The 27,317-nt window shown below is 50.8% G+C and overlaps 2 protein-coding genes across 3 annotated transcripts; both read left to right on the top strand.

Moving 5' to 3' along the window:
- The first annotated feature begins 446 nt into the window (after window positions 1–446).
- Window positions 447–2,479, top strand: INHA (inhibin subunit alpha). Its single transcript, XM_036754431.1, has 2 exons — window positions 447–980; window positions 1,474–2,479. The coding sequence occupies exons 1-2, from the start codon at window positions 689–691 to the stop codon at window positions 2,280–2,282; spliced, it is 1,101 nt and encodes a 366-aa protein (XP_036610326.1). The 5' UTR covers window positions 447–688; the 3' UTR covers window positions 2,283–2,479.
- A 9,771-nt stretch (window positions 2,480–12,250) lies between these two features.
- On the top strand, window positions 12,251–26,994 carry LOC118846167 (serine/threonine kinase 11 interacting protein). Of its 2 annotated transcripts, none has more exons than XM_036754429.1 (24): window positions 12,251–12,664; window positions 17,529–17,734; window positions 17,950–18,024; window positions 18,268–18,363; window positions 18,516–18,623; window positions 18,729–18,800; window positions 19,009–19,135; window positions 19,238–19,341; window positions 19,494–19,592; window positions 20,710–20,751; window positions 20,930–21,076; window positions 21,268–21,352; window positions 21,932–22,282; window positions 22,436–22,647; window positions 22,874–22,990; window positions 23,116–23,284; window positions 23,599–23,811; window positions 24,151–24,254; window positions 24,368–24,465; window positions 24,568–24,746; window positions 24,955–25,036; window positions 25,369–25,439; window positions 26,007–26,254; window positions 26,606–26,994. In XM_036754429.1, exons 1-24 carry the CDS (start codon window positions 12,613–12,615, stop codon window positions 26,753–26,755), a joined length of 3,207 nt encoding a protein of 1,068 aa, XP_036610324.1. In that variant the 5' UTR covers window positions 12,251–12,612; the 3' UTR covers window positions 26,756–26,994. The 2 variants fall into 2 exon arrangements, with proteins under 2 accessions (XP_036610324.1, XP_036610325.1); XM_036754430.1 differs by having other exon boundaries at window positions 12,270–12,664; window positions 26,647–26,994.
- The last annotated feature ends 323 nt before the right edge of the window (window positions 26,995–27,317 follow it).

Here is a 27,317-nt window from a genome sequence, read left to right as displayed (position 1 = left end):
AACCTGGGCCTCCTCCCTCCCCCACTCCCAGTCCTAACCCCCCCAGCGGCCCTGCTCAGGGCCTGAGTGTCACAGACGCCTGCAGCTGCCAGCCCCCAAAATAATCTCTGATGACACAGCTGGACGATAAGACGCTAGCCTGGCTCCTCCGGGCTAAGTATAGAGCGAAAGGGACCACCCCCACCCCCCAGCTCTTCCTCATAAGCCTGGGGAGCAGCTGCACGCCGAGAGGGGCCACAGCTGTCTTGGGCCATAGGATTTTCTAAGGGACTGAATAATTTTCCCTTAGGGACCAAGAGAGCCCCTTTTAGGGTCTGAGAGTTCACCTTCCACCCTGCCCCCCACAACCTTGCCCTATAGACAATATGGTGGCAGACTCAGTAAATCTGCAGAACTGGTGAGGGGGTGCATATGGGGGGTGTGACTGGGACATTGGGGTGAGACATGCCCCTTTACCCCACCCCCAGCATTCCAGGCGGGGGTGGGTGATAAGGCTCAGGGCCACAGACATCTGCGTCAGAGATAGGCCTCAATGCCAGCCAGGGACCGCTGGGCGTGGGAAGAAGAGGAGAGGGCTGGCAGGGGAGAGTGGGGAGGGCAGGAAGGAGTATAGCACCCGCCGTGAGTGGGCACTAAGAACAGAGGTCCAGAAGCTGAGGGCAACAGGAAGCTCAGGCGAGGCGATCCTATGCAACCCCTGGCCATGCTGCCTCTGCTGCTCCCCCTGCAGCTTCTGCTGCTGATGGTTATGAAGGGCGGGCATGGATGCCAGGGTCCAGAACTAGACAGGGAGCTGGTGCTGGCCAAAGTAAGGGCACTGGTGCTGGATGCTTTGGGCCCTCCCAATGCCTCCAAGGATGGTGGCAAGCCTGTGGCCCAGCGCCTGACCCGCAGACATGCCCACACTGGGGGGTCCACACGCAGAAGCATGGAAAATGAAGATGAGGACCTTTCACAAGTCATCCTTTTCCCAACCACAGGTAACATGAGTGGGGAAGGGGGATGGGAGAGGCAACGAGTGTCTAGAAAGGGAGAGTGGGCATCTGGGGTCATACCCCTTCCTTTCCTATCCTTTTCAATCTCTCCCCTAACCTCCTGGCTTCTGCCAAGCCCTAGTCCCTCTACCTCTGAGAGATGAAAACTCCAGAAAAGGTCCAGCATGCAGGAGAATAAAGGAACTTTCCAAGGATGATTTAGTAACATTTTAGGGGCACTCTTGCTGCATTTATCTTTCCCTTCCTCCTGCCTTCCCTGTCCTCTACTTTATGAGTCTCTTCGAAAGATTTCCTCTTTTCTTGTTCCTACTAGAGACTTACTCATAAAAGGGGATAGATTATGGGCCCTTTCTCTTTAATTTCTGCCCCTGGTTTGAAGATGGGAGGGAGCAGACATTCCATTTCCCTAAGTCTCTCCTCCCTCCCACTCCTGCCAACTGCGGCCATCCTCTCTCCTTCAGCTCTTTGCCTTCTACAGGTCCTGGCTGTGAGGATGAACCAGAGGCCAGAGCGGCTGAGGGCCTGTTTACATACACATTCAGGCCTTCCCTGCATACTCGAAGTCGCCAGGTGACAGCTGCCCAGCTGTGGTTCCACACTGGCCTCGACAAGGTGGGTGCCGAAGTCCACAATGACTCAGGCCCCATGGTGACACTGCTGGCGATGTCTTCGGGGGGTCCCATGGCAGTGCCAATATTACTGGGCCCAGCCCCGCCTCACTGGGCTGTGCTTCACCTGGCAGCCCCTGCATTCACACTGCTGACCCGTCCCCTCCTTGTGCTGCTGCTTCGCTGCCCAAACTGCCCCTGCCCAGCCCAGCTCGATGCCACCCCCTTCCTGGTGGCACACACCAGGGCCCGCCCACCCAGTGTTGGGGAGAGGGCTCGTCGCTCCCCTCTTCCACCTCCCTGGCCCTGGTCTCCTGCTGCTCTGCGCTTGCTGCAGCGTCCATCAGAGGATCCAGCTGCCCATGCTGACTGCCATCGGGCTGCCCTCAACATCTCTTTCCAGGAGCTTGGCTGGGACCAGTGGATCGTTCACCCACCTAGCTTCATCTTCCATTACTGCCATGGGGGCTGTGGGCTGGTCCCCTCCCCAGTCCTGTCTCCTGGGGCTGCCCTCACGCCTTCTCAGCCACTGCCCCTGGGCCCAGGCTCCCGGCCTTGTTGTGCTGCTATGCCTAGCACCATGAGACCCCTTCGAGTCCGTACCACCTCAGACGGAGGCTATTCCTTCAAGTATGAGATAGTGCCCAACCTCCTCACTCAACACTGTGCCTGCATATAGGGAGGACCACCCTCTCTCCAAGTAATGGCCTAACATCCATTAATGCTGGTGTTGGCCAGAATGAAAGCCAGATAACCACAGAGAGGAGACAAGGTCAGAGGACAGATCCCCATCTCCTAGTACTGGGTCCTTCCTGTCCAAGGTCACCCTCATCGATTGTAAACCGATAAATAAACAGTTCAGCATAACTAACTAGAGACAATGGCCTGGAGAATGACCCCTCCCCTTTGCCAGAGGTATGTGGGGGAGAACTGGAGCATAAAATTCTAGGGATTGTGTGCAGTTGTAAATCTAACTTGTAAATTCCCAAATTGGGAAGCACCGATTGTAGTAGCAAAGATCAGAAAAGAAAGAGCTTTGACTCTTTCTTTTCTGGCCAGGTCTGCCAGAAAGTTGCAGTTTTTTGTGATGATGTACCAGTGAGCCTCATATGGTTACTTAGATGACAGATAGCATCAGTCTTTATGGCAACTTAAACTTTCCTCCCTCCCTCCCCATGTGATCACCAGCCCTTTGTCTCTGAGGGGTCTCTGAGGCAGAGACCTTCCCGTTCACATATTCCTGAGACCTTCTGGGCACCTTTCCATTCAGACCCTGCCTCAGAACTCGTCCATTATGGAGATTCTTAGCAGACCCCCTTCAGCCACCAACAGAAGATGCTGATAGGTAGAAATTAGCTGGTGACAGAAGGGTATGGATTTTCCCAAGCTTGTTGAGGTTCCTGCTTGGCTTCTGCTCTAGCTTCCTCCCCAACTAAATAGGGAGCAATGCTTCTTGGGGACCAGGGGGACGGACTGTCCTGTGTTCACCAGAGCTGTTTGGCCCTGGGGAGGTGAAAGAGACCTAGAAGCTGAGGCTTCCAAAGAAGTCCACAGGTACCTCTGACCCATAATAAAGCAGGTCCCTCTGCCTCTCTGCCTTGGCCTTGGTGTATGAACAACCAATGTGTCAAGGTCTCTCAGTAACCTGACCTCGGAGGGAGGGAAGAAGCATTTATTAAGTGCCTTCTATGTGCCAAGCACTTTGCTAAGCACGTTACAAGTATCTCATCTCATCCTCACAGCAACCCTGTGAGGTGGGAGCTATTCCCATTTTACAGCTGAGGAAACTGAGGTAGACTTCTAGAGGTTAAGTTGTCTTGTCTGGGGTAACACAGCTAGCAAGGTGGGATTTCAGTGAAGATCCTCCTGATCCCAGCCCAGTGCTCTAACCATTGTGCTATCCACAACAGCTTGGGCCTCACTGAGTCAGGATGATCTCATGGACTTTTCCATTTCTTGATGCAGATTCTGGTCAGGAGACACTCTTGCCATCCTGACACTGAGGGGTTATAAAGAAGAGGGAAGGTGGTGTCAGTTATAGCTGAAGTTGGGACCACTCTCTGGGGTTCTTAGTACTTTTTTTTAAAACGAACCCACACCTTCCTAAAGCTTGGACTCTACTAGTTCTGATGGGGGTGACTAGGACATTGGCATGAGACATTCCCCTTTACCCCACCCCCAGCATTCCAGGGAAGGGTTGGGTGATAAGGCTCAGGGCCACAGACATCCATGTCAGAGACAAGCCCCTTCCCTGGGCACCAACATTTCACAGAGCTTTCCTGGTCTTACAGTGATGAAAACCCTTCTCCCCTCACATTGAAGACATCAGATTTTAGATTCCCTATCCAACAAATAATGAAGGGAAGAGTCAACAAACAAAACTCAGAGGAGGTACAAAGGTCGCATGGCTGGAGCCAGAAACGCAGAGCTGAACATTCCCAATCTAACCTTGTCTCAGAGCTCAGCCTTTCCCTCTTGAACCACAGGGTTCCAGTACTGAGAACAGGAAGGGACTGGAAATCTGTCTAAAAGTCTCCTCAGAGGCTGGAGCTCATCTTTTCCCCCACCTTATAGTGTCAGGGGCTAGCCATTTTGGAGGGCTACTATCCATATTATCAAAGGCTGTGGTAGGAAAGCAACTCTGGGAAGGAGAAATATCCCACCAAAAGCAAAGACATTTATTTACCTGTCCTACTGAATCTCTGAGATTCCAGAGAAGCAGATTCTAACTGGTCCTTCCCCAACTTTAAGGCTTGGACAATTAGGTGACCTCAGTTTTCCAATGAACCACAGGGTTGTGAGGTAGAAAAGATCCCCATAGGCCAACTACCTCATTTTACAGGTTATGAAACTGATGCCCAGGGAAATGAAGCTACTTGCCTAATTAGGATCACTTCTCTGTCCATTTGCCATTTCTTCAATGTTAATTAATGTTGATGTCTTCCAAAGGCAGCCTGCCTCTAGAACTGTCTTCCCCTTCTAGCTAGCACTGGGTATGGTGGTGGAGTTAAGACAGAAAACAGGATGCAGACACCTGGGTGACAACAGTCCTGGGGTAGTCATGAAGTCCAGACACAAGGTAATGGCTCGTTAATTACTCTAATAACCCTGATTACTCTCTGTTGGTCACTTTACCATCCACTTGGCCAAGCACAACAAGTGCCCACCTGCCAAAAGCCTCCCTCCTGGAGAGGATCGCCTCCTCCTCCCATAGTCCTTCACTCCTTTTCAAGCCTGCTACCTGAATCTCTCACTACTGCTGCCACCACCCACCCCTCTCTTTACTTCTGCATCACAGTCATCAAACAAAGGCAACTCAGTCAGGGATTGGGGGCCACACAGTCAGTGGCAGTGACTTGTATGCACGCCCATGTGGCCTTTCCCTTCCCACGTGTGGCACTGGGAATGATTCCTGGGGACATTCGAAACTGTACCCTGTGGTGTTTATTATGCAAGTCAACAGGAAGCCACCAAACAGAAGGAAACCTCAAGATTTGGGGATATGGCCAAAAAAAATGACCTCCGAAATGGAAGTTAATAAGAATAGACATAAAAGAATCCCTTCCACACCCCTGTGATCTGGCTGCTCTTCACATATGTCCCTTCTTCAAGGTTTGGCTGTTCCCCATGTCCAGACTTTCCCCTTCCTCACTTCTGCCTCAGCTTTCTTCAAGACTCAAGTCCAACCTCCCACTCTGTGGGAGGCTTTTCTTGGTGCTTTCAGCTGCTAGTGCCTTCTTCTCTGAGATGACCTTTCATCTACTCTGTCTACATCTTGTATGTACCTCATTTAAATTTTGTATCGAGTCCTTTGAGGACAGGAACTTTGTTTTGGTCTTTCTTTGAATCCCCAGAGCTTAGAAGAGTGCCTGGCACATCGGAAGAGCTTAATTGAATAAATGCTTGTTGACTGACTGACATTGACAGGAATCAGCTGCAGTAAATTCTCTAAGAGCTGGTTTGTGGCTGATGTAACGAAAATACTTCCCAGATCTCAGCCAGGAAACTATGGATGGACAAAACAGTCTCTTGGGAGTTGGCTTAGTGTATACTGGTTTCCCAGAGCTTTAACCATATATGAAACTTAAAATACTGAGTTTTAGAAAATGGAAAGCAGAAGATGAGACCCTGGACCTGTAGTGATCCCCCCAAAATATAGCTCCCTTGTTAAGGCTCCATCAGTAGGCAGCCTCCAACTTCTTTTTAAAATAACTTCTTGACTATAATAATAGCGTAAGATGGCATCAGAGGATTGGAGCCAGGTCCTAAAGGAGAGGGAGACAGGAAGACAGTTTCATTCTAGAGACATTTGTAATATTGAGTGGTCTGGGCCACACAACTGGTATGTGCCATTGGGCTTTTCAGATATATAGTTTTGTTTTGAAGAATATAATCCACTTTTGCTATGTCTGAATCTACGCAATGATTAGCCATGCAATTATGTAATAATAGATTTGTAGTGCACGTTAATCCCTTTTGAATGGTAATCTCCTTTTAGTGTCTAGGAAAGAACATGAGGGTAGGAGTCAGGGAACCTGGGTTCAAGTTCTGACCTTTTTATTTGCTGTGACCTTTTCAGCAAAATACTTCCCTTTCCTGAATCTAAATTTCTTCATTCTTAAAAAGGGGGATGGGCTAGGGTGGTGTAGCATGGAGGCGGGACTAGATTGTGTCTAAGGACCCTTCAAATTATGACTGGCCTCAAACTCTAATAACTCTTAAAAAGGACTGATGTTGACTGAAGGCTTAGATGACAGTTAATTCAATAAATTATCATAAATTTCCATATCCAGTATGAAAGGCAGGGCTGTGTGGTGGATATGGGGCTTGATCATGGAGTCAGGAAGATCTGTCTCTAATACATACTGTGACTCTGGGTAAATTGCTTAACTTCCCAGTGCTTGGGCAACCGTCTATGACTTATGGATGGAGGTTATTTTCACACAATGAAAGAAATCACAGGTCTGGACCCCTCAAAATGTGCAAATCACTGTAAGGAAGGGTGGGACTGAGGTGGAGTAGTAACAGAGAAAAATTAGTTCCTACACTCAAGGAAATGTCTATGAGGGCAGAGCTTCTAAAGGAGGGGTAGCGAGTTTTTTTTGGACGGGGGAGGTAGGTAAGCAGGAGGGCATTCATTCCAGGCCTGTCAGATTTTAAGGTAGTGCTGATTGTCCTAGAATGGTATATATTCACAACTGCCATTCATACAGTGTTTGAAGGTTTGCAAAGTACTTTACAGAATTTCTGATTTTTTCAATTAATTTTTTTTCAAATCAGTATTTATCTGCCTCTTCTCCCTCCTTCTCTCCCCCACTCAGAATGCAAGAAAAACAAAAACATATGATTTTAATTCAGGCTTTGCAACAACCACCTTGAGATTGGTGCCTGTAATTTCAGTTGTGTTCAGCTCCCAGGGAGGATCCTGAATTACTGAGAGGGCAAGTGACCTTCCCTGGGTCAGGGTCAGGGTCTGAGGTGGGACTAAAAGGCAGGTCTTTTGGACTCTAAATTCAGTCTTACCCACCCCACCACCCTCTCTCTGCCCAGTGGTGCTTTGCTGCCTAGAGAATATTTTACATGAAAAAACCAACAGGCATTTGAACACCTACTATATATGACTTGTACTGGGACATTACTGTTGGTTTACATATTCAAGTTTGCAAGTCTGTCATGCTGTGAGGCCAATTACTGCCTCTTTTCCTTCAATTAGGCTACCCCATCGAGGACATAGTGGGGCTTGGCTATGGGCATATTATGGTTTCTAAAACCCAGCTGTAGTGGAGATGTGATTACTTGAAAGATTAACATACTTTCCCTCTCAATTATCCTTTTAAAAAACAAACAGAAACACCAGTCTATTAAAAATTAATCATGAATTTTAAAGAGTGAAGCAGATAGTCCAAAGGAAACAAGCTTTTCCAAGATAAAATTTTGTACCTTTCTTATGACTCTGCTTTCTGTTATCTATTGATTCCAACCCTAATTTTATGTATAGACATCAATGGGAATATTCTTTGGTAACTTAGATCATTCTCCTAACTTAGAGGCTTTAAAATACTTCAGTGCACGAATGATCCTGGGACTCACTCAGCAGTTTCAGATTGCATCAAGATCTTCCAGAGTTTTTCTTTGTCTGTAGCTATTGACTTTCATTTCCCCAAAAAAAGGTAATTTCTCTGTCTGTTCCCAAATAATCAGAAGAAAAAGGCTGCTTTTTTTCTCTCTGACTTCTGACCCCTTGATTCCTGCTTCTTCATAATCAGCAGAAGCAGGGCTGCTGTTACTGTTGAGTGGTTTTTCAGTCCTGTCTGACTCTTGGTGACCCCATTTGGGGTTTTCTTGGCAAGGATACTGGAGTGGTTTAGCCATTCCTTCTCCAGCTCATTTTACAGATGAGGAAAAGGAGGCAAACAGAGAGAAGTGACTTTCCCAAGGTCACACAGCTTAGTAAGTGTCTGAGGCTGGATTTGAACTCAGGTCTTCCTGACTTCAAGATTTGAACTCATGAAGCTAAGTTTCCTGACTCCAGGCCCAGCACTTTATGGCATCAAAGCATGACAGGATCATAGATTTGCAGCTGGAAGTTCACTTAGTTCAACCTCCTCACTTTTTAGAAGTGCCTTGCTTGGGGTCACACACCTAGTAAGCATCTGAGGCAAGATCTGGTGTTCCTGGCTCCAATCCCAGACCTCTATCCACTACAACATTCTGCCTCATGGAAAAAAAAGACCATAATCAAACGACTGTTGATAAGCTTGGAAGTCCAGAAATGGAAGGATCCCTCCAATTCATCGAGTCCATCTACTTATTTTACAAATGCGAAACCTGAGTCTCAGAGGTCAAGGGACCAAGTTAGGGTTCTTCCTGTCTCCCTAGATCCACCAGCTGAGCTGTCTTCCCATGGCAGCCCTGGGTTTCTCATTGTAGGTTTTTCTGGAAAGCCCCAGGAAGAAGTGCTGGGGTCAGTGGAGACAAATTTAGGCTCTAGGGAAGAACACATTCCTAAGGACTGAGCAGGCTGCTGTCGCTGCTGCTGCTGTCTGAAGGGTTTGAACTTTCTTACTGGAAGTCTTCAAGCAAAGGCCAGACAGACCTTTGTGGGCATGCTATGGATGGGACTCTTGTGCAGGCAGGGGTTCGCCTAGTGGTGGCCTCTGACTTTTTGTGATTCTTTTGGAGAAAGGACTTTATAATAGCAGCTGGGTGGTGCAGTGGATAGGGTGTTGGACCTTGAGTCAGGATAGACCCAAGTTCAAATCCTCCCTTAGACACTTAATAGCTATGTGGATCTGGTCACATTGACCTCTCTGTCTCAGTTTTCTCATCTGTAAAATGGGGATAATAACAGCACCTTGTGAGGTGCAAATAAGATAATGTCACTCAATAGCCATCCATCTCTCTCTCTCTCTCTCTCCCCCCCACCTCTCTCTCTCTCCCCCCCACCTCTCTCTCTCCCCCCCACCTCTCTCTCTCCCCCCCACCTCTCCCTCTCTCCCCCCCCACCTCTCCCTCTCTCTCCCCCCCACCTCTCCCTCTCTCTCCCCCCCCACCTTTCTCTCTCTCTCCCCCCCCCCCTTTCTCTCTCCCTCCCCCCCACCTTTCTCTCTCCCTCCCCCCCCACCTTTCTCTCTCCCTCCCCCCCCACCTTTCTCTCTCCCTCCCCCCCCACCTCTCTCTCTCTCCCTCTCTCTCCCTCTTCCTCTCCCTCTCCCTCTCTCTCTCGTGCTTTCCAAACCTTAAATCACTAGTATACAGATGTTAACTACCCTACCTACCAAGTATTTGCTCAGGGTCTGCTTAACAACCAGCAGCTGTTCCTGGCATCCAACTTGAAGGAACTTTAAAAAGAAAAGTAAAATTTCAGTTTACACCTGAAAATTGTTGATCATTTTACCTCAAAGGCAAAGCTGCTTCTAACCACATTTGAATAGAACATCGAACAAGAGTTTAAACCCCGCATGTAAAGCAGCCTCCTTCTAAACAGTGAAGCAGAAGTATAAAATACTGTCCCTGTCCTCAAAAAGCTTCCTGGAGAAACAAGCCATGCGCATTAAACAGAGAACAACACAAGAGAATAAGGGGAACAGAATACTCATTTATATAACACCTACTATGTGCTAGGTGCTTTACAAATATTATCTCCTATGGTCCTTACAACCCTTGATAGTTGAGGAAACTGAGATAGGGATCTAGCAGTTAAGTGACTTGTCCAGGGCCACACAGTCTGCAAATGTCTGAGGCAGAATTTGAACTCAGGTCTTCTTGACTCTAGTCTTGGCACATTACTCACAGGGCCACCTAATAAGCTATCTTTTGTCTCAGCTCTTACCCAGCCCTCAGTCACTGAAGGCGCGTGGTCTCAGACAAACCAAGACCTGGAAAAGGCCTAGGTCACCCATGGCATCCTGGGTCATCCCTGTGTCTTGCCCCTGGATTCTGATGAACCTGGAAGATGGAGTGAGGCTGACAAACTTTGTGCAGCTCTGCCTACTCATACCCAATTCACACATAAGTCGATATCACTCCTGTGATGTCATCGGTCAACTTTGAGAAGGAAGGACATCGACAACAACAATCCCACGCTAGGTTTTAGGGTAGAAACAGTGAATGCTGTAGCAGTTAAAGAAAAAACCAGTTTGGAATGGACAGAGGCGGGGCTTGACCTAAATACTTTGCTGTGTCAAACAAAAAGATTTCAGTCTATTGATGCTTGACCACTTCACAGGAATATGGAAATCACTGGAAAGCTCATATGCTAAATGACTGGGTAGCCGTTTATGGCCACATGGTATCTAGTGTTGACAATTAGCAAGGCCCCTGGAGATGCCAGGATGGGTTAGGGGGAAGGTCAATCCCTGCCTAATTCCAAGTGATTTATAACAGAGGAGCAATGACCAGCAAGTAGGTAAAACTTTCCTCTTCTTCTAGAGACACATTGCCCCTTGTTGCATCTTGTCTTCTAAAAATCAAGAAACCACTTGAGTAAAATTTTTATTTAAACTGTTTTGCCTTTATTTTTAGCACATCTTCCTTAAATAAAGTACTCTTAGCATATAATTTGCAGATTTTTTTCTAGCACTATCCCTGACCTCAAAAAGCTTCTATTCAACTGGATTCCACCTCTCAAATCTTCAATTCATGTTTCAATTCTTGGATTCAATTCAACATCCACTAAATGACTTTATGGGCAAACTGCCTGGCACACACTACATGAGACCCAGTTCTGTCTCACCCCAAGGGCAAAGCTAGGACTAACCACAGTGGAACAGAACATTTAACAAGGTTTTAAACTCAGCATTTAAAGTACCTTTATTCTAAGTTCCTGCTTTTCTGGAGCTTATTAGGCATCAAGGTGGCACAGCAGATAATGCTGTGTCAGGAAAACCTGAGTGCAAATCCAGACTCAGACACTACCTAGCCGAGACCCAGGGCAAGTCACTTAACCAATGTCTTAAACCCCTTGGCACAGTGCCTACTAGCACATAGTAGGTGCCCTGTAAATGTGAGCAATCTTCATTATAATTATTATTAGAGTCAGGAGGATTCTGAATTCAAACACAGCCTCAGACACTTACTAGTTGTGCAGTCCTGGGCAAGTCACTTAAGCTGTTTGCCTCAGTTTCCCTATCTGTAACACAGGGATGACAATGGCACCAACATCCCAGGGTTATTGTCAGGATGAGATAGTCTTTATAAAGTATGTAGGGAAGTACCTGTCTCTTATTTATTACGGGGTTGAAAGATAAGTGCGCACCAGGGTGGTGGAAACCATATACTATATGAGATAAGGGGAAGGGGGATGTCAGTTTCAACATGAAGAACCTGGGAAGTCTTCCCAGGAGTGGTGACACTTGAACTGGGCAGAAAAAGGGAACTTTGTTGCTTTTTATATATTGAAATATTTGTTGATGACTTTTTGCAATAAAATTTTCACAACAAATTTATAATAAAAAAGAACATTTATTATTTTTTTTAAAGGGAGGCACAGGCACAAAGTTGCTCCCAGAGAACACCCTTTCCCAAATTTCCCCGTGACACCAGGTCAGCCAAGCGTGGGGATGTACAAGGAGGTAATGGCACCAATACGAGTATCAGCAATACGAAATACAGGAACGGAATCAGCATACGTCCTCCAACGAAAATTGAAGCAACACAATCTGATGAGGTGCAGGGATGGGAAGGAGATGCAAGCCAGTAACTTGGTATCGCTATTTCTAATATCCATAAGTTTTTGGGTATTTTTGGTTAAAACTCTAGTTTGGCGTCTATGGTTTTGTGCGTTACTTTTAGAAATCTGGTTTATCCGAATACTTGTCTGTGCTGACAATTACGCTCTTCATTTAAAAAAATCTGAAATGTATTCTGCGTAGTCAGAAGCAGAAGGACCAGCGTCAGCGCAGAGGGCGGGGCAGGTTGCCCAGGTGGCTGGGCCAGGCCTTCGGGTCATGGGTCACGAGGCAGAAGTTCCGCCCCCCTGGCGGAAGCAGAAAAACCAAGCGCGATCGACCGGTTCTCCAGCACAGCCATTCCCTCCGCGGGTTCGCACGCCGCTCTCCACTCACCGCTCGAAGAACCGAGGCCTTGGTTCCGCCCCCTCTTCCTCTTAATCGCCGACGGAGCCGGAAGCCTCGAAGGTCAGCTTCCGCCTCTGCGGGGCGGGACTTCCGCTTTTCTCCCACCCCGGGGAGGTGTCCATCGGCCGAGCCCGTAGGAAGGGGTGGGCTTCGGGAGCATCGTTCCGGAGCTGCTCGGGGCTGGCCGCGAACCCTCCTCCGGGGTCCTGGGAGGCCGGCGGGGGCAGGCCTCGCTCCCCGTGCCGCGCTCTCTCCTTCCCGGAACCGTGAAGTATCGCTTTGCCTGGCCCCCCTCCTCCGCCCCAGCTGAACCTCGTGAGGCTGGGGGAGGGGGGACCGGGGTGTGGTCCCCCCGCTTTTTCCTCTGGCTCTTCGGGGCCGTCCTCACCCGGGTCCTCTTCCTTCGGCTCCGCCCCTACGCTCCCCGTTGCTATGGCGACGAGCTCCTTGGTGTGGAAGCTGGCGGGTCTGCTTCAGGACTCCGGTAAGGGTGCTTCCGGGTCAGGGGGCGCGGGCCGGGGGGAGGGAGTGCGTGGGACAGCTCACGTGACCAGCTCCTCCCGAGACCCTGGAGCCCAACGCTTTTTTGGGTGTCGGGTTCGATAGTTGTTCTCTAGCGGCTTCGCTTTGGGCCTCTAGGGGGCGACATAGTGCACCGAGTTCTGTTTTGGTATGAGGAAGACCTGAGTTCAAATGCAGCTTCACAGCCCTTAATAGTTGTGTGGCTCTGGACATGTCACTTCTCTTCTCCCTGCCTTCCAGTTTTCTCAAACTGTAAAACGGGAATAATACTAGTACCCACCTCACAGGGTGGTTGTGACGATCCAGTGACATAATTTTAAAGCACTCAGTTCAGTGCCTGGCACATAGTAGGTCTAATAGAAATGTTAGATGCCATCATTAACATTATTATTATTATTGTTTAAGAGATAATGGGACAGCTAGCTGGCACAGTGAGTGGAGCACCGCCCTGGAGTCAGTGGAGGACCTGAGTTCAAATCCAGCCTCAGACACCTGACATACCTAGTGACTAGCTAGTAGCTGTGTGATCTTGGGCAAGTCACCTAACCCCAATTGCCCTGCCTTCCCCCCGGCAAAAACTAAACAAAACAAAAGAGATAATAATTGTAAAAGCGCTTAGCATGGTGCCTGGCACACAGTAGGCACTATATCAATGTTAGCTATTATTATCATTAATAGAGATTATAATTGCAGAAGTGCTTATAGCACAGTGCCTGGCACACAGTAGGCGATATATAAATGTTCTCTAAAGGTAACACACCCTCTCTGAGCCTCATTTTCTTCCTTTGACAAAAGGAGGTGACCTGCCCCTTACCCTCAGAGGGAGAGTGCTTTTCAAACCCTAAAATGCTCCAGTTTTGTGAACTTGATAATAGCAGCCAGGGTTTCTCTAGTGCCTTAAGGTTGTGAAGTACTTTATATATTTTCTCATTCAGTCCTCACAACCATCGTGGAAGGTGGGAGCTGTTTGTATTCCTTTTTTACAAATGAGGAAATTGAGGCCCAGAGAAGTTAAGGGACTTGGCCGGGGTCACGCAGCTAGTAAGTGCCTGAGGCAGGATTTGAACTCTTGACTCCCAGTCAGGCGCACTCTCTCACTGCGTGGCCCAGCTTTGCAGGGTCAGCAAGTTTGGGGTTACATCTGTTCTTCAATCTAGCCCATTCCCACACACCCTACTTGTGCAGAGCTGTGTCAGGTGGTGAAGTATAAGGCCCAGTGTCCTGGCTGTCCAGGAGCCTCTGACCTTGTTTGGAGGCTGGCTGTCATAGGAAGCTCTTGGCTTCATAGTACCAGGCAGTGTGTAATGAAGCGTTACCAGAAATGGTGGTGTAGGGCTAAGAGAAGACAGTGGGGGGTCACTCAGGCCTGGGGTGGTCAGGGAAGGAGGAGGGTATTCAAGGGTTGAAAGGGAAGTCACTGGGGGTCAGGGCCAGGAGGGATGGAGAGGACTACAATGACCAAAGAGTGGAGAGTCCCCTCCCCTCATGCATTTCAAGTTGTGGAGCCCAGCTGGGATACAGCATTCCCCATGCCTGGAATACCCTTCCATGCCAACTTCATGTCCTCGAACCTCTAGGCTCAGTCAAGGCACAAAAGCCTTCTGTGAAACAATGCCTTTCCTGAGGCCTTCCTCTGGCTGAGCTGCCCATCTCCTGTGAGGTCCCCTAAGGGGCAGAAGGGGAAAAGGGGACGTCTGTCTTCTCCTGAGCTGCAGGTTCACCTTCCTTCTCATGGTGCTCCATCTCCCGTCTCCTTTCCAGCCCGTGGAGGGAAGAGGAGTGGAAGCTTCCCCTCAGTGATGAGCTTTATCACCTCTGCTCCCACCTACATGTGCCAGTGATCCTGAGTTCCTGAAGGCCATTGTTCAAACACCATTCCCCATCTTCCCATCCCCCTCAGCTCTCCCATCCCAAAATCCCAAACACGTGTCACTGGTCCTTTCCACTGTGCCCTCTGAAATTCCTCTTCTGTGGGCAACCCACTGTTTCATCCTGGCTTTTCCTTTCATGCTTCTTTCATCTCCTTGAAGCCACAGAAACCTGGCTCGTTGTGATGAACCTTTCCAGGACTGATGGCCCCTTCCTTCATTCCCCTAGACCCACTGGCCAAATCATGGGTGCTGAAATATTTCTTGCCTCCCATTTCTACTTGTTCTCCTTCTGCTTTCATTACTCAGTAACCTTTGGGTTCATGCTGTTCATCTCTACCACCCATTTCAACTCCTGGTAGCTCTTGTCCACACACCCCCAAGTTACTCACCTTCCTCAGTGAGCTTGGTGCCTCCTGCCCTCATACTTGGGGACTTTCAGCTTTCCCTGAAACCCTGACCAATCAATTCTCTGACTTACTCCTCTGCTCCAGCTCAGCCACACACAGAGACGGTCACACTCTTGGTCTTGGCATCACCCACAAATGCACCACCTCCATGTTTGAGAATCCCCCAGTCCCCTTATCTGATCACAGTCTGTTGGCTTTCTTCCTTTCCCTCTGTCTTACCTCACAAAACCTTGCTCTGTCCTCACCACTGTTAAAAGCAGGTGCAGAAAATCCTGCAGCCAGCCGTTCTGGGTCTGCTGCAGACTGATGTCACCAACCCCAGCTGGTCCCTCACTGCTGCCAGGCAATCCCCCTGTTCTTAGACACTTGCTAAGTGGCTCTTCCAGACCTCAACCTCCCTCCTCCCACTCTCACAGCCGAGGTCCTCACCTCATATTTTATTTTTAAAAATGGAGGCCATTCCTGTGAACTTGCTCTTCCCCCCGTCCCTCCTCTCCTATCAGGTGCCTCCTGTCACTGTTTCCTCTTTCCCGTCTCACATGAAGAATCCCCTCAGTTCTCTTCCCTCTCACTGTAGAGGGCATCGCCATCCTCCCAGACCCTCGGCTCACAAGCAGGAGTCACCCTGGACTCCTCACTGGCTGTCCTATCCAGGCCATTGCCAAGGCCTGCAGATTTCCCTTGTGCAACATGTCTCCCCTGACACTGCCGCTCATCTCTAGCGTAAGCCTTGGACTATTGTAAGAGCCAGTCTTTCCCACTCCAGTCCATCCTCCAGTGTGCCACCCCCTACTCACTAAACTCCAGGCTCAAAAAGGAAGTTCTCTGCTTGATCATCAGAGCCCTGGTTGTCTTCATCTTTACGCCCCCACATTTACTCTTCAACCTAGTGACACTGGCCTCCTGGCTGTTCCACCAACAAGACAGTCGGTGTCTTGGCTCTGGGCATTCTCACTGACTTTCCTCCGATGCCTGGAACACTCTCTGTTCACATCTCTGGCTACTGGCTTCCCTCAAGTCCTGGCTAACATTCCACCTTCTATAGGCAGTCTTTCCCAACCCCTCTTAACTCTGGAGCCATGTTTCCACAATCTGGCTAGCTTCTGTGGGGGTGTAAGATCCACCCACAGCCAGCACCCAGAAAGCTGCCAACAGCACAGGTTCTTTTGATCTGCTTAACTAAGGAAAGCAAGGTGAAGGGGTTGACAAGTTTACTTTAATTTTAGCATACAAATATCATTCACTTAGTTCGGGGGAAAAAGCCAGCACCCTGAACTTCAGAGCAAATTACAAACAAAGTACAAACATTAACAGACAGACTGAATACAGATTCATAGTTACCAACATCTAGGTTCAGCCCGGGAGCTCAGAACAAGGGCTGGCCCAGAGTCAGGCGCCACCACTGCTGTAAGGAGGAGCTCCAAAGAACAAACAGCCAACCCCTGGTTTTTTTATCTTTTTCAGCGTCAGGGGTGAGTGACACATGCGACTCACCCACTGTGACCTAGAATCGTCACAAAGAGGCGGACTTAAATCCATGTGGTCTAAAAGCCTCTGCTCTCCCAGACATGTAAACTAGGCCCTCCCTGGAGTTAGCCCCACCTTGGGCCCCACCTTAGTTGCCAATCCACACCCACTAAGGTTTTACACCTAATAGGGGTTTGGGCCTGGGGCTTAGCACCTAGTAAGGCTCAATGAATTACTCAAAGGGAACAAAAGCCAAACTGTTCAAGGGCACTTGTTGAACTAAGTGCTAAGGAGCCCATTTTTGGTTACCTACACAAGCCATCCCTCTTTTAACTACTCCCCACTTGTCCTTTATATGGTTGATTTGTGCATATTCATTTGCTGTCTCCCTTGTTAGAATTCGAGCTCCATGAAGGCAGGGATGGCTTTTGCTTCTTTTTGTATCCCCAGCGCTTAGCACATCACCTGGCACATAGTAGGTGCTTAACAGATGTTTATTGGCTGATTTTTCCCCTCCCCCTGCCCCCCCAATTTACTTTGTATATATTTTATATTAACTTATCTGTATACAGTAGACTATAAGCTTCCTGATGGCAGATTCTTTCTCGTTTTTGTTTAGTTGCAGGGGTTTGGGAATCTGTAGCTTCGAGGCCACATGTGGCCTTCTAAGTCCTTGGGTGAGGCCTTTTGACTGAGTCCAAGTTTTACAGAACAAATCCTTTTATTAAAGGGGTTTGTTCTGTGAAGTCTGGATTCAGTCATAGGATCACACTTGAGGACCTAGAGGGCCACATGCGGCCTCAAGGTTCCGCGCCCCTGTGTCTAGCACAGGGCCTGTGGTATTGTAGGATCATAGATACGTGGACGTAGAGCTGGGTGGCACCTCACGCATCATCTAAGTCCAGTGTCCTTATTTTTTAGGTGAGGAAACAGGCCTAGAGGCGTTTGGTGATTTGCTCAGGGTTGAACAATGAGAATCAGAGCTGGCATTGGGGAGTGTGGTTTTTCGGTGGTTGTAGCATCCTGGGCTCACCGTGTCTGCCTTCTTCCTTGGTTCTTCTCTCCTTTACCCTCCCCGAAGGTGACCTGGTCCTGTCTGGCTGCAGCACGCTGACCCTGCTGACCACCACCTTGCAGCAGCTGAATCATGTGTTTGAGCTTCACCTGGGACCCTGGGGTCCTGGGCAGGCTGGCTTTGTGGCCCTGCCCTCCCACCCTGCTGACTCCCCCACCATCCTGCAGCTTCAGTTCCTCTTTGATGTGCTGCAGAAAACACTCTCACTCAAGGTTTGAGGACTGAGGGAACACATGGGTGTAGGGAGGAAGGGGGAGTTAGGTCTGAGAGGGGCTGGGGCCTGGACAGAGCAGGCTGCACAAAAGGTCTGAATGAGAGTCAATCCAGGAGAGGATATCCCATGTAATTAGGGGGCCCGGTGCTGAGGAGGAGGCCCATTACACACCCCTTTGAGCTGTATCCTTGTCTCTCTCTCTCTCTCTCTCAGCTAGTCCATGTGCCAGGCCCTGGCCCTCAAGGCCCCATCAGGATCTTCCCCTTCAAGTCCCTGAAGCAGCTGGAGGTATGAAAGACGGGAGATGATTGATAAGCCCAGCTTGAAGAAGTCCTTTGGGGATCTGAGAGGGGTGTTCTTTGTGGGGTCCTGGGCCGCAAGTCCCTTTCCTCTGTCCCTCTGCCATGCTCTGCTTCATTGTGGCTTCCCCTGAATCCGGCAGAACATGGCCTCTTCTTCCTCCTTTTAGGATCATTCTACTCCCACCATCATCTCCCGTGTTGATTCCTCTGTCCCTTTTGTTGTCCCCAGCTGCGAGCTGTCCCTCTCCACTGTCTGTGTGGCCTCCGTGGAATCTACTCTCAGCTTGAGACTCTGATCTGTAGCCGGAGCCTCCAGGCACTAGAGGTGAAGGAAGGCCGAGCGTGTGGGGCCCGCCTTACTCAGATAGTGTAGTTCCTGGTGGTGGGGAATGTGAGAGTCTTGGTGTGGGAAGGCGTAAACTGTGGCCCTGGGAGATGGAAGGAGTCAGCGATGGTGATCCTTTCTCCCTTACTCAGGAACTCCTCTCAGCTTGTGGAGGGGACCTCTGCTCTGCCCTCCCCTGGCTCGCTCTGGTCTGTGCTGATTTTAGCTACAACTCATTGACTGCCTTGGACCGATCCTTGGTGAGTGGGGCTAGAAGCTGCCAAAGGGCCCTGAAGGGAGGAGAGAGGAAGGAGAGCTCCCCCCCCACCCCCAGCTGTGACTCCTTCCTACCTTGTTTCCCTCAGCACCTCTTGTCAGCTCTTCAGATTCTGAATCTGAGTCACAATCGAGTCACAGACTGTGAAGACTTCTTAACTGTGAGTCTCAGGGTAGAGGCTGGGGAGGGAGAAGGGTTTGGGCCAGTACTGTGATGTGGGCATCCTGGGCCCTAGATGGGGTTCTTCCTTCTACCTTACTCTCTACCTAAGGCAGCCACTTTGACCTAAATCTTTACCCATTTGGGCTGTTTTGCCTCCCACATGTGGGCATAACTTGACCCAGCCTTGTGCCATCTCTGTCCTCCAGGCATTGTCCGAGTTGCAGCATTTGGACGTCTCTTATAACCGCCTTCGGTCATTCCCAGCGATGGGCCCCTCGGGGGCTGGGCTCAGGACGGTTGTGCTGAGAGCCAATGAGCTTCGAAGCTTGTGTGGTGAGTCAGAGGGGAAAGCTAGTGAGGCTGGCAGGAGCCTGTCCAGGGCTGTGGGCATCAGTGCGCTGTGGGCTTCTTTTTATACTGATTCTCCCCACTCAGGGCTGGATCAGCTGAGGGGCCTTCGGCATCTGGACGTGGCCTATAATCTGCTGGAGCAGCACAGGGAGCTGATGCCCTTGAGGATGTTGGCTGAGCTTCAGAGAGTGAGCGGGCCGGGGGGTTGGGGAATGAGGGAATGTGGACCGAGGGCCCAAATTCCACCTTTGGCCGGAATAGTGAAGGTGAGGGAGCCACGTTCCTCCTGGCTCAGAGCCATCATGGGGGGGGGGTTTCTTATCTTCTGTCTCCTCCACAGCTTCACTTGGAGGGGAATCCTCTGTCGTTTCACCCTGATCACCGAGCAGCTACTGTCCAGTATCTGTCACCGCAGGCCAGGGATGCTTCTCCCCCTGGGGTAAGCTATTTTCCCCCATATCTGCTTTTCCCCTCCCTTTCTCCAGCTTTTTAAAAACATTTTTGAAACAGATGTCTTTATTGATCTCTTCTGTTTTCACATTGCCTTCATTTCTTCCCATGCCTCTTTTTCTTCCCCGAGAGCTATTCTTATAACAGATTTTTTTAAGCAAGAAAAGGACAAAGAAGAGAAAAATCAATAAAAGTAACGCATGGAGCGATTCAGCCCCGCAGACCCAGCCTCTGACGGGAGCAGGGGGAGCAGTCTTCTCATGGCTCCTCTTCGGGGTGAAGCCCGCTCATTTTAATCTCATAGCCTTCAGTTGGGATTGTCTTGTGATTGTTGTTCTTTGCGTTTGCCTTGTTGTAGGCCTGCATCCATTCATATGTTTCTCTACCTCTCCGTGTTCATCATGCTTGTTTCTTATAGCACTGTAGTCTTCCATTGAATCCAGGTACCACGTTGTTTCTCCATTCCCCAATAAATAGGTAATGTGTTTTGCTTTTAAAATTTTAAAATCCTCCTCAGTAATAATGCTCTTGTGTTGTTTATTTATGTCACTGTTACTTCCCAATGATTTCCCTTTCTCCCCCATCCTTCCCAAGAGAAGCCTCTCCCATCACAAGGATAATCGAGCAAACAGAGCAGCAGCACCAGTTGTGTCTGGAAGTGTCTCCTTCCTCTGGTGGTCCGCTCCTCCACCCCCAAGGAGGTGAGAGGAAGTGATGCCATCAGTCCTCTGGAGTCCAAGTGGGTCACTGCGTTGATCCCAGATCTGAAGTCTTCAGGATGACCCTCTTTTGTGTCACTGTGGTCACTGTGGAAAGGGTTCTCACACTTCTGCTTGCTTTGCTTCTCCCTGGGTAGCAGGGTTGTGGGGCCAAACCTGAGACCTGTGGAACATGCCACGTGCCTGACATCTCCTCTGTTTATTCTCAGCCAGCATTGGTGGTATCAAAGGAGACACTTGCAGCCTCCGGTGCCTCGAATTGCCTTACCTCTCCCTTCTCCCGGTGTCCGGGGAGGGGGGGGAGGGGTGGGCAGGATTATGTGTGCTCAGGTCCTGTCTGCACCACCTCTCCTCCTCCCCAACACACACACACTTTTTTCCTTTCAGTTTCTTCTTGATGGGGAACCGCTGTCACCTGCTGACTTGCAGGTAATCTTGTGGGAAGGACTGGGCTGGGATTGAAAGGGTGGGGCAGGCACCAGGAGAGTGAACTTGGGGTGTGTGTGTGTGTGTGTGTGTGTGTGTGTGTGTGTGTGCGCGCGCGCGCGCGAGCACTCAGATCCTCTATCATCCTTATAAAAGACCCGTTCTTTTTACATGCTTCCAGCCTCCCACATCTTCTGGGCTTTGCTCCTTGGCTGTCCATCTACCCCCTACAGGTGGAAGTGCCTCAGAGACCTCGTATGGCCCTGACTTGAGTGACAGCCTCTCTTCAGGAGGTGTCTTGGCTCGCCCTCTCTCTCATAAGATCAAGGTGAGCTGACACTGCCTTGTCACTGAGGGCTCAGGGTTCTGGCATTGTTACTACGCCAGTAATGAAAAGAATTCATCCTTCCCCTCGGCAGCTTTTTGGTTTGGGGGAGGGTGGTGGTACCTAGAGGTGAAAGGTTAGGTGTCCTGGGTTCCCACTTAACTCAGAAAAGAGCTTCCTTCTGTCATTCTCAGAACCGAGTCCGCGTGAGGCAGGCTAGTATCTCAGAGCCCAGTGACACTGACCCAGAAGCCCGAACGCCAGAGCCCTCCTCTACTGGTGAGAGCTGGCCCTTTATTTTTCTTGTCTCGCCCAGATTCTCAGTTTTGTGCCTTCTGACCTTTGCTTTTGTCGCTGCTGACACTTCCTACCTTCCTTACTAATCTCCTCATCCTCCAACCCTTCTCTGGTTTCCCACTTAGGAAAGGCATCCTTCACTAAAGTTTTTTTATGATGCCTTCCTCATTGTGGTATGGGATTGATCCTGGGTTCTCAAGTCTGTGCCAACCCAGAAGGGAAGCTCTAATAGGTCCTACCAAGCTGGAAAGGCTTCGAGGACCAGCCTATCAATGGACCGTACGCATCACCTGAGGACTGGCTTAAGCTCAGAAAGGCTTATTACTAGGTGGGCCACAGGGTGATGCATCCCTCAGCCTTAGCAGCCCACCGAGAGCATCTTCTAAGCACTGAGGAATTTCTGCCCGCATTGGTGAAGGAAGGCCCCCCCCCCCCCCCCCCCCCCCCCCCCCGCCGGCCAAGTCTTAGATCCTTGTAGATGGAAGAATCCTGAAGGGCATGGAAAGACATTGGAAGACATGTTGTAGCACTGCTGCTTACCCCTTATTCTGTCTCTTCTAGACTGGTTTGTGCAGCAACATCGGGAGCTTGAGCTTATGAACAGTTTTCGGGAGAGATTTGGTTGTGATTGGCTGCAGTACTGTAGCCACCTAGAGACTCCTGGGACACCTCCTCTGGGGACCCCCAAGACCTCTGACTTTGGCCTGGTTCCCTTGGACCCCCCAAACCCTCAGAGCCTTACTAGCTCACTGCAGCTGGGGGATGGAGCAAGTAGTTTAGATGAATCCCTCCTGATTAGGCCAGGAGAGGACAAGATGGCTGATGAGAAGGAAGCAGTGATGGAAGAGGTACCTGTGGAGGAAGACACCAAGGAGGAAAAGGAAGAGGGGGTAGAAGATGAGGAAGTGGAGGGTGAGTGGTCTCTGGTGGCTTGCTCTGGGAGATGGCTGGGGAGGGTGTGAATGGTGTTTGGGGGTGGGAGTGGTGCAAGTTGAGCAGGGGGACTCTGAGGTGTATCTCAGTGTCCCCAGAGTCTGAGTGCCTGGCATTGGGGTTTCTCTGCAGTGGAGCTATGTCGTCCCATGCTGGTGTGTCCCCTGGAGGGGACTGATGGGGTGCGTGGCCAGGAGAGGTTTCTGCGGGTCACATCGGGGCATTTGCTGGAGGTGGAGCTGCAGGCAGCTCGGACGCTGGAACGACTCGACCTTCGGAGCCTTTGGGCGGCCGAGTTAGAGACAGAGGCAGAGTCTCAGACCCGGAGTGGGGCAGTGCCTCCGGTGAGAGCTGGAACTTGGGGGAATTAGTGGGTTTTGCAGGTTGAAACAGGAGGGAAAGGGCTCTGGGGGACAGTCTCATGCCCATGTTGGGAGGACACTTGGTGGAGGAAGAATTTTGTTCTGGGTCATATGGCGTGTCTCCCCTTGGCTCTCCTGGCATCCATCACGAGGGTGTGCTCTGTCCCATGTCCTCAGACATGTCCTTTCCCTTCATCTGTCCCCCCAGGACTCTGATCATGCTGCTGGTGGCCCAGTTATTGTCCTGCGCTTCTCTTACATCCGTCCTGACCGGCGGCTGCGGCGATACCTGGTGTTGGAGCCTGATGCCCATGCTGCTGTGCAGGTGAAGCCTGGTGTTGGGCAGAGAGGAAGGGGCACCGTGTTCAAGGGTCAGGAGAAGGGTGAGGGCTGGTAAGTAGGAGGATGACAAGGAGTAAGACCCTCCTCTGGGATGCATTTATGTTTCAGGAGCTGCTGGCCATCTTGGCCCCAGCAGCAGCTGCTTCCAGGCTTCAGGCAGGGGCAGCCGGAGGCCCATCAGGAGGCCGGCTTCGGTGTCTCCGCTGTCATCAGATCAGCACAGTTATGACTCCTCAGGAGGAGCTGGATGCCCAGGGCAAATGGATGCCGAAGACTGGTAGGGAACCTGCCCCATTCTTCTTGCACATATCTGGAGGCTTTTCTTCCCTCCCTGTCTGTCCTCCCCGCACAGGGAGGGAGCAGTCCCAGCACAAAGGGTTGAGGAGGGGTCTGACAGGAGAGGTCAGAGCTTTGAGGGGTGGTGCGGGGACAGTAAAACCTCACAGAGAATGAGCCAGGGGTGCAGAGGAGCTGGGGGAGCGGCCAGCCAGGAACAGGACAAGAGAACGGATGTGGGAGCCTTCTTGATGGATGCAGCGGGTTGGCTGCTGGGAGCCACATAGCCACCTCAGGGTCCGACTCTCTCCACAGACTGCCCGCTTTTGTGTCCCGTGTGTGGCAGTGACCACGTGGTATTGTTGCCTCAGCATGATGAAGCTGCCAGAGGGGAGCAGAAGCAAGGGGAGCTGGACCCAGCTTCCTCTGTCTGCCCCAGAGCCCCTCCAGGCTCTCCAGATGAGGGTGATGGTGATAATCTCAGCAGTCCTTCCCTCCAGGCCTCTGACAGCTGGGGCCTTGGTCCTTGTGAGTATGGGGCAGATGAAGGGGAAGGTAGTGAGGAAAGGCACTGGATTGGAGTCAGGAGGCATGTTTCCAGAGTTCAGGCTCTGACACTCAACTCGCTGTAGGACTACCAACCCCTTACCCTTTGTAAGCCTCAGTTTCCCTATCCATAAAACAGCAGTAATGATACCCTAACTGCCCCGTAAGGTTGATGTGAGTAAAGTGCCAGACAGGCGTAAGCTCTTACCATTATTGTTGAGGGAGGGGATCAGGGGAGAAAGGAAGATGTGAGATTGACTGGGGAAGGGAGTGTCCACTTGGGAGCTTTCTAGTTGGACTTAGTCTGTACCTGGCTTCCAGCTTCTGACTGCTCTGGTCTCCGCGCTGTGGATCACCGACTCCGACTTTTCCTGGATGTTGAGATATTTGGGGACGTCCAGGAAGAGTTTCAATGCTGTCTCAAGGTGGGGCCCCCATTCTTCCTCTGGTCTGTATATTCCCAGATGTTCCCCTTCTTGGACCCAGCCTCACCCCACCTCATCCTCCATGTGACTCCCTGTCCCTGTTCCTCCCCCAGGTGCCGGTCATACTTCGAGGCCAGTCCAGGGAGCTTCCTTCTCTTGTTGTTGTGTCTGATCTCAGGCTTTATGTGTTGGAGGTGACTGGGGAGATGCGGTGAGTGAGGAGTGACTGGGGCAGAGGGGAACTCTGCATGGCAAAGTGTTTTTCTCCCTTGGCTCATCTCCCTGATTGCTCAGTCTTTCCCTTTCTCCACAGAGGTCAGCCTTCTAGCTGGCTGCAGCCGTGCTTGGCCATCTCTCTACAGGACCTGAGCTGCCTAGAACTCGGCCTGGCTGGGCAGAGCCTTCGGCTGGAGTGGGCAGGAGCTGGAGGTGGCTGCCTTCTGCTGCCCCGGGAACCCCGATGCTGCCGTGCTTTCCTGGAGGAGCTGAGCGGTGAGGGGGGTGGGGACTGTGGGGCCCAAGGATTTGAGGAGGGGTGGGGCTGGAGCGTTGAAGCCACTCAGTGATGTCCCTTGGAAGTTAGGAGTGTGGATGGTGAGGGTGGCAGTGATGGAGGAGACCAGTGCTTACTTGAAGAGGCTTTCTTAGAAGTGAGGCAAGAGCCTGAGCCTGACCCCCCCATCCCCCACTCCCTCTCCAGCCACCCTGCAGCTGCTGCCTCCTGGCCGAAGGCCCCACGTCACTGCCACCAAAGAGGAAATGACTCCTCGGCACCGATTCTGGTGAGTCCTACACGGTGTCTCTGAGTCCTCTCCATCCCACTTTCCCAACTGTGAAAACCAAGATGGGGTGTGGGGCTCAGAACAACTCTGTAGAACACTTTCTCGTTCAGTCCTCCCAAAGAGACAAGGCCCTGCTTATTGCTGTATGTTCTGTCCTCGGCCATCCTACCCATCCTGCTCCCACAAGATGTCTTCTTCCATGGGCCCCTGTAGTCCTTCCTCCCTGTCACTGCCCTTCACCCCTTCCCTCTCTTCCATACCCATATTCTCCCTGCCCCTCTACCTAGCCTGCCACTGATACCCATTCCCTCCCATGGCCCCTGCCCCCCCAGGCCATTGCTAGATACCGACTCCAGCCATGAGGACCCTCAGTTCTTCTACTTGCAGGCGTTTCTGGTTGAAGGTACTACATCTGGGGGGTGAGGGGAATGGATCTCTTGGGCAAACCCCTCCTGATGCTGTGGGCACACTGTGATGAAGGGGCCTTGCCTGCCTCTGCTCTGGGAAGCTTTGGGAGTTTTGGGGTAGGGGTTGCATCATAGTTTGCTGAGATGGGCTGGATCTCTACTTGCTTTAAGTCTGTATTCTTCCTGTGACCTGGTGGGATCCCACCTCTCACCTCACTCCCACCTCAAGGGGAATAGAGAGCCATCTGGCTGCCCTTTACTGGGCTAAAGAAAACAATGTAGCTCTCCTCACCTTATTTGTGCTTGGTAGTGAAGGGGGTCTTGTAACTCTCCAGATTCGTAGCAGGACCTTGGAGGTTCTGGAAGCCACAGGCTTCTTGGGTTTTAGGATGAGGGCTACGGCACCAGGGGGGAGATTGATTAATGACTGATAACACACTATGACATCCTCTCTCCCCAACATGGCAGTGCTGGCTTTGTCCTTTTTCTCCCTTTGGGGGCAGGGAGCTCTTCACAACCATCTCAGGTCTTACTTCTCTTGGCCTTCATCCCCTTCTTTTCAGGTGCCACTTCCTGCCCAGTGTCCCTGTTGACAACTCCATCCACCTTGTATCTGCTGGATGAAGATCCCATGTGGTCCCAGGCTGGGCCTTCTCCTCCAGAGACAGCTGGAGAAGCATCCATAATGACACTTCCCTCAGGACTGGATCCTTCTGTCCGTATCCATGAACAGCAGCCACTCAGCAGCCTCAGTTCCATACAGGTTTATCGAACAGCCCCAATGGACTTTCGCCTGGCACTGTATGATGAGGTATGTGTATTTGGAGGAGACTTGTGAATGGTTTGGAAGGGGAAAGGTACAGAGAGACGCTAGTCTAAGAAGAGGAAACCTTGGAAGGGGCATGGCCTCAGGGAAGAGAATGAGGGGTGGACCAGAGGAAGCCAAGACCTGGGGAGAGGTAATTAGGAACTCTACTGTACCATGGGTAATTGAGAGGAGTAGAGGAGGGTGAAGGCCCAGAGGATGAGGGCCTAGGGACAAGAGGAGAGGGACTATAGGGCTGGGGAAGGAAGGAGAGAGATGTGGGGGAGTTGATCTCCCCACTAGCAGAATCTCAGTCTCCTGTGTGGCAGAGAGGTCACTGAGGCCTTGGCCCTGTAGGTGTTGCGACTTGAGAGCTTTTGGTCTCTTCGTGTTGTGAGTCTGGAGCAGTTGACTGCGCTGTTGGACTGGATCCGAGGTCCCTGGGAAGAACTATTTTCCATTGGACTTCGAGTGCTGACCCGGGAGGCCCCAGACACTGATCCATGAAACTGAGAGCTGTGCCCTCTGGGAACTGAACTGACCTGTTGTGCCATTCGTGATCCAGTTGCCTGCCCCAGATTTGCCCAAGGGAAGGACAAGAGTATGCTGCTGTGATCCCTGGGCAGCTCTGACCAGAGGTGACCAAGCTGTCCCCAGAGATGATGGTCCAGGGATCAGCCCAATTAAAGCCTTTGACAATGTGACATTGACTGTTTCTCAGGTGCCAATAAAGCTTTTTTTTCCATTCCTGATGTCATGGCTACAGCTGGGTAAATGGGGCTGCCATGCAGTTGGTTGGACCGTTGGTGTCTAGGTCAAGCTGTGCTATAGTACAGATCCTCACTGTCTAACAACCTGGGGTTTGGGGGGCTGGGGTGGGGAGATCCTGGCTTTCCTTCTCTCTTGCCAGTTGAGGTAGTGATGGCAGGTTGTGTGGAGGTGCCACCTCAGGGAGGCTGACATCATTTCCAGGAAATGGATAAAGTTTCTCCAAATTTCCCATTTCCATAGTGGGAATATCATTTGTCCTGTAGGAGATTGGAAAGCTAGAGAAAAGCTATAGGTTTTT

This window comes from Trichosurus vulpecula, chromosome 4, assembly GCF_011100635.1.
Source record: "Trichosurus vulpecula isolate mTriVul1 chromosome 4, mTriVul1.pri, whole genome shotgun sequence".
NCBI classification, from domain to species: Eukaryota; Metazoa; Chordata; class Mammalia; order Diprotodontia; family Phalangeridae; genus Trichosurus; species Trichosurus vulpecula.
This window is presented reverse-complemented; position numbering and strand designations above follow the sequence as displayed.

Excerpts from the sequence above, each read along its gene's own strand:
- INHA (XM_036754431.1), top strand. The coding sequence starts at position 689 with ATGCAACCCCTGGCCATGCTGCCTCTGCTGCTCCCCCTGCAGCTTCTG. Across the intron at positions 981-1,473 it reads CATCCTTTTCCCAACCACAG|GTCCTGGCTGTGAGGATGAA; the intron begins GTAACATGAGTG and ends TGCCTTCTACAG.
- LOC118846167 (XM_036754429.1), top strand. The coding sequence starts at position 12,613 with ATGGCGACGAGCTCCTTGGTGTGGAAGCTGGCGGGTCTGCTTCAGGAC. Across the intron at positions 18,801-19,008 it reads ACTGTGAAGACTTCTTAACT|GCATTGTCCGAGTTGCAGCA; the intron begins GTGAGTCTCAGG and ends TCTGTCCTCCAG. Across the intron at positions 26,255-26,605 it reads GCCTGGCACTGTATGATGAG|GTGTTGCGACTTGAGAGCTT; the intron begins GTATGTGTATTT and ends TTGGCCCTGTAG.